The 4,987-nt window shown below is 38.9% G+C and overlaps 1 protein-coding gene across 1 annotated transcript; it reads right to left on the bottom strand.

Annotated features, from left to right (window-relative positions):
- Positions 1-1,722: 1,722 nt before the first annotated feature.
- On the bottom strand, positions 1,723-4,287 carry LOC149283361 (volume-regulated anion channel subunit LRRC8D-like). Its single transcript, XM_089497685.1, has one exon. It carries the CDS (start codon positions 4,285-4,287, stop codon positions 1,723-1,725), a length of 2,565 nt encoding a protein of 854 aa, XP_089353811.1.
- Positions 4,288-4,987: the final 700 nt, after the last annotated feature.

Genomic DNA, 4,987 nt, shown 5'->3' with positions numbered 1-4,987 from the left:
ACCTCCATACAGACACAATCAAAGGACCAAGACACTGAGATGATCGAGTAGGTTCGGTTTGGCATTACTGTACTCCTTATGAGCCAGGCCAAGCCAGATGCTGGGTCACTAACCTTCAAATCTACGACACAACCTAGAAGATCCAAAAACAGATGCCAGGCTGAACTTTGTTAATAATGAGCACTATTAAATGATGTACAAATTAATCACAGGAATTTCATTCTGAAATAAAACAAATATTACAAAGATCAAGCATACATGGAGTAACAGGGTTGTGAAAAACAGTGTGAATAACAGGTGCCTTCAACACATTTTGACAAAAGTGTAACGATTAAGCTATACCATGAGTTTTCAGTATTTTCGTATAGGAAAGGGAGTAGGAGAGGTCTTTGGTTTGTTACTATTTTAACTGAACAAATCAGTATTATGTATGTCATATGCGTACATTTTTTATGTTTACACTGATTTTAAATTCACAGTAATATATTTAAAGCAGTAAAGTCGTAAAAAAAAGGGATAAAACCAATGATCCTCCCAGTGCTAGGAGAATGAAATCGGTCTTTTTATTTTTTTTATTTTCATGGAAATCTGATGGACACAAATCACTTGGCTGTGGCAGTGTTAATAAATGAACATGAAACATCTGGATAAGTACAAATGTCAAACTAGTGGACTAACAGCGAGGCGGAACATTAAATGAGAGGTTTTGAGTAATCCCTGCAAAGCATATTGACTGGAATTGTTACAGAAATTGTACATGCTGGTCAAGCTACAAACTGTAGGTCATTTGGAAACAGCAATTAACAATCAACCCTTACTGAACAAACAGATTTGTAAAAAAAAAAAAAAAAATGGTAAATCTGCCATCTATAGAATTATATCCGATACATACAACAAACAATTCCCGGACTTGCATTTGGATCCCTTACATTAAGTGACATTACAGATCTGTATATATTATAGTTATTATATATATTATAGTTTGCACCCTTTAATGTATAAACTCCCTAGCAGATCTGTCATTTTATTATTTTCTCTGAAAGTTTAAATCACATATCAACAAGTTTTATGGAGCTTTACAGTTACTATGGCAATAACCTATCAGTGCCTGCCTTTTTGTCCCATGACAATTAAGCATTTCCTGAAAGAATATGAATGAGATATAAAAAAAAATTCTGGGATGGGTCTGGGCATTCTACCATGCCAGGGATAAAGTACAGCGGAGTGGGTAGAACATCACCTTTTTAAAGAGCTTAGAAAGGTCTCTGAACTCCATATAAAGCAGCTGTCCCTGCTTGTAAAAATGCATCATGCAGAGCAGTCATGTAGTATGCATTTTACTATAACACTACTCAGTTATATCCCAGAAAAAAAGGGGGGGGGATCTGTGTGTGCAACCTTAACTTTCTAACCACTTTCAAAACTGCTACGCTCAAACCTTCACAACTTGCTTCACTAGATCCAAAAAGCCAACACAATTTTCTTTACTTTTTGTTTGTAGAATGAGGGACATTTTAGTATTTGAGTATTTAAAATGGAAAAGATGGGTGGAGGATAAGAAAGAATGCCCCCCCTCCCCCTGTAAAGACTGATCTCTCCACTGGACAGAGGCAGAAGAAAAAGAAATAGTGCACTTTGAACAGGTTTAGGATACCTTCCCTAATGCATTGCATACCAAAAGTAAAATGGCTGATTTTATTTTATTTCCAACATTTGACCCATCTATATTCCGTTGGCAAAGGGGGAGCTGATGTCTTGATTCAATGCCTCTTTTGCTTCAGAAGGTAATGCATCAAACAAGTGATCTTCCACAACAAGTCCGCTTTTTTTAAGAAGGCGACACTGAATGATTTGGGAGGGCAGGCGGTCTAAGCAATTTCCCTTTAACTCTAGATGGGTGAGCTGGAGTAAATGTCCAATCTTTTCTGGCAAGAATGTTATACAGTTTTGCCCCAAGCACAAAGTTCTTAATTTGACGCACTTGAACAAAGTTTTTGGCAACATATCCACTTTATTCCCAGTGACATACAAGTGCTGAAGGTTTTGGAGCAATCCAATTTCGAGAGGGATTGAGGAGATGCAATTATAGCTGACATCTAGATATCTGAGCTTCTGCAGATTGAAAAGTGGTGCAGGGAGTGCTTCAAGTTTGTTGTTGGATAAGTACAAGGACTCTAGGTTTTTAACCTGGGAGATGGATTGAGGAATGTTCACAATTTTATTGTGCCACAATTTTAAACAAGTCAGTCTTTTTAAGTGTTGGAAACTGATGACTTCTTCTATTGTTCGTATGCTGTTTGCTTTCAGATCCAGCTCTTGTAAATTGGTGAGGCTGAATATGGCATGAGGGATCCTTTCCAATTCACAATTGTACAGCTCCAACTCCGCAATATTCATCATTTTCTTAAGGCTGTTTAGAACAACAAGTCTGGTGCCATCATTATGAATGATTAGTTTTGTTAGATGTGGCGCAACGTCTGTAATGTTGGATGGCATTTTGGTCAGATTGCTCTTCACATAGAGCATTTTTAAGTGCCGTAATTCTCTTAAAGATTCAAGTCCGATCATTTTATTGTTTTCAGAGTTTAAATTCCCCATCAAGTACAACTCGCGTAGATTTTTTAACAAGTAGACCCAAGCAGGAATTTCGGCTACATCGGTGAATTTCACATGAAGGCACTTTAAGTTATCTCTGAGAAAGCTAAATGCCGTCTGTTCCACCTTTGCTGGACAGTGGTAGAGGTGGAGCTCCTGAAGAGCGGTCATCTGAGAAATTTTTGCTGGGAGTTTAGCCTCTGGGATGAGCTCAAGTTTTAAGACTTCTAAATCTGTCAATTCAAATACAGCATCCGGAACTCCAGAGAGCATGAAAAGATGAAGTTCCTGTTTATCCTGAGCATTGCGAGAAACATGCTGTCTGAGTTTTTCAAATGTCCATTCGTGATTTAAACTAATTTCCCGCAATTTGTTTTCACTGACCTCTGACAAGAAGACACCAAAACGTTTGGAGTATAGCTGATCGTACTGATCTACCATGTGTAAAAGGAATGCAAAGTCATTTTTGACATCAGGAATATCACTAAAGCTGCTCTCTTCTCTCACTTTTTCAAAAGAATATTCTTTTAGTGGCCTCCTAAAAAGCCAAAACAGAGTGTATAGGCAGACAAGGCCATAAACGCAAATAAGAGCAATGTAGCTGATGAGAAGTTTCTTCAACATAAATGCCATATTATGAGTACACTCAAATTCCTGGTAGCCTATAAGATGTTCAACGTTAGGGTTGCAGACATGTTTGAAGCTTATTGCTGTTACAAATGTTAAAGTGTAGCCCAGGATGAACATAAACTTTACAGTTTTTATAACAGTTTGGACAACATACAGGTTATAGATCAAGTCGCTATCTTCTACATGGGTGCGGAATTTTCGAACCTTTTCAAAAAGGGCTTTGGCCTGTTCTCCATCCTTCTTGTCAAGAATGGTCATGCCAGGAACCTCCACAACAGGTTTGTCTGCTGAAAACTTTGGCCCGGATTTACTGATCATTGGAGTACTAGGACTTCCATCCTCACTGCTATTAGAGAGATGTTTTCGGAGAGATTGTGCACCAGTTAATCTCTGCTTGTTCTCTTCTGAGTCTTCACATGCAGTTTCAGACAGCGCTTTGGTTGTCCAAGGAGACTCAAAGCACTTCCCTAGTATTGACACAAAATGTTCAATTTTTGAGCAAGTTTTTGGATACTTAAACCAGAAATTACTGCTAACCATTAAAATAATGGTATGGATAAGGGCAAGATACGGAAAATACTTAGAGTACCATGGGAGTGCCACATGGTAGCACATTTGGTTGACGAAGATATACTGCTGATAATCAAGATTTGTTTTCTTGCCACCTGAATCTTTAATTTCATTTTTTAATCGCGGTCCTGAAGGTTCACTTGGATTCATAGGAGAGCCAGTTGGTCGTATTAAAGGTATCTCAGGAAGCTCTGGTGTAACATAAGGAGATGTTATTTGTTGTATTTCATTTGGCTCTGTGGCAGCCTCGTCATATTTTGGCTGTTGATTGTTTTCACTTGATTGGGTAGTTGAAATTCTTGAATTTATAGCAGATTCTAACACCGGCAGACAAACAACCTGATCTTTGGTCAGCTGCATGGTGCCAGCAAAGATGGCAACCATTAACATGACAACAGCCAAGTAATCCATAAATACGTCCCACCATGGTTTCAGAATACGGTATGTGGGCTGTATGTCATTAAGCGAAGCAACCTCCGAAAGCGTGAACATTCCTAAAAATAGAAAAGAAAGTTAGCATACTGGAGATAAAATTATAAATACCGTATTTGCTCGATTATAAGACGACCCCCCAAATCTGAATATTAATTAAGGAAAAAAAGAAAAAGCCTGAATATAAGACGACCCTATAGGAAAAAAGTTTTACCAGTAAATGTCAATTCATCTAAACTATTTTTTTTTTTTAATAAAAGCTATGATTGAGAAAAATATTTTGGTTTTATTTCCTTCTATTTTCCAACCTGCCCCCCAGTTATGCACATCTGCCCCAGAAATGCCTTATACCCCCTATATGCCACTGTGCCCCATGATATGCCTTTTAACCCTCTAAATGCCACTGTGCCCCATGATATGCCTTTTCACCCTATATGCCACTGTGCCCCATGATATGCCTTTTAACCCTATGTGCCACTCTGCCTCCAGAAAATGCCTTATACCCCTATATGCCACTCTGGCATTTAGAGGGTTAAAAGGCATATTATGGGGAAGAGTGGCGTATAGGGAGGTTTAAGGCATTCAGGAGGCAGAGTGGCATTAAGGGGGTTAAAAGGCATTTCACAGAGCACTCTGCCTCCAGAAATGCCTTATGCCCCCCATTTAACCCTCCCCCGCCCCCCCCCAAACTTACCAGTGCTTCTGACTTCCCTGTCATGTAGCCGGGGCAGCGTGTAGATCCCACGCACTTACGCTGCAG

The sequence above is a fragment of the Sceloporus occidentalis genome, unplaced genomic scaffold (assembly GCF_023333645.1).
Source record: "Sceloporus occidentalis isolate IW3139 unplaced genomic scaffold, rSceOcc1.0.p SCAF_106, whole genome shotgun sequence".
In the NCBI taxonomy this organism is placed as follows: Eukaryota; Metazoa; Chordata; class Lepidosauria; order Squamata; family Phrynosomatidae; genus Sceloporus; species Sceloporus occidentalis.
This window is presented reverse-complemented; position numbering and strand designations above follow the sequence as displayed.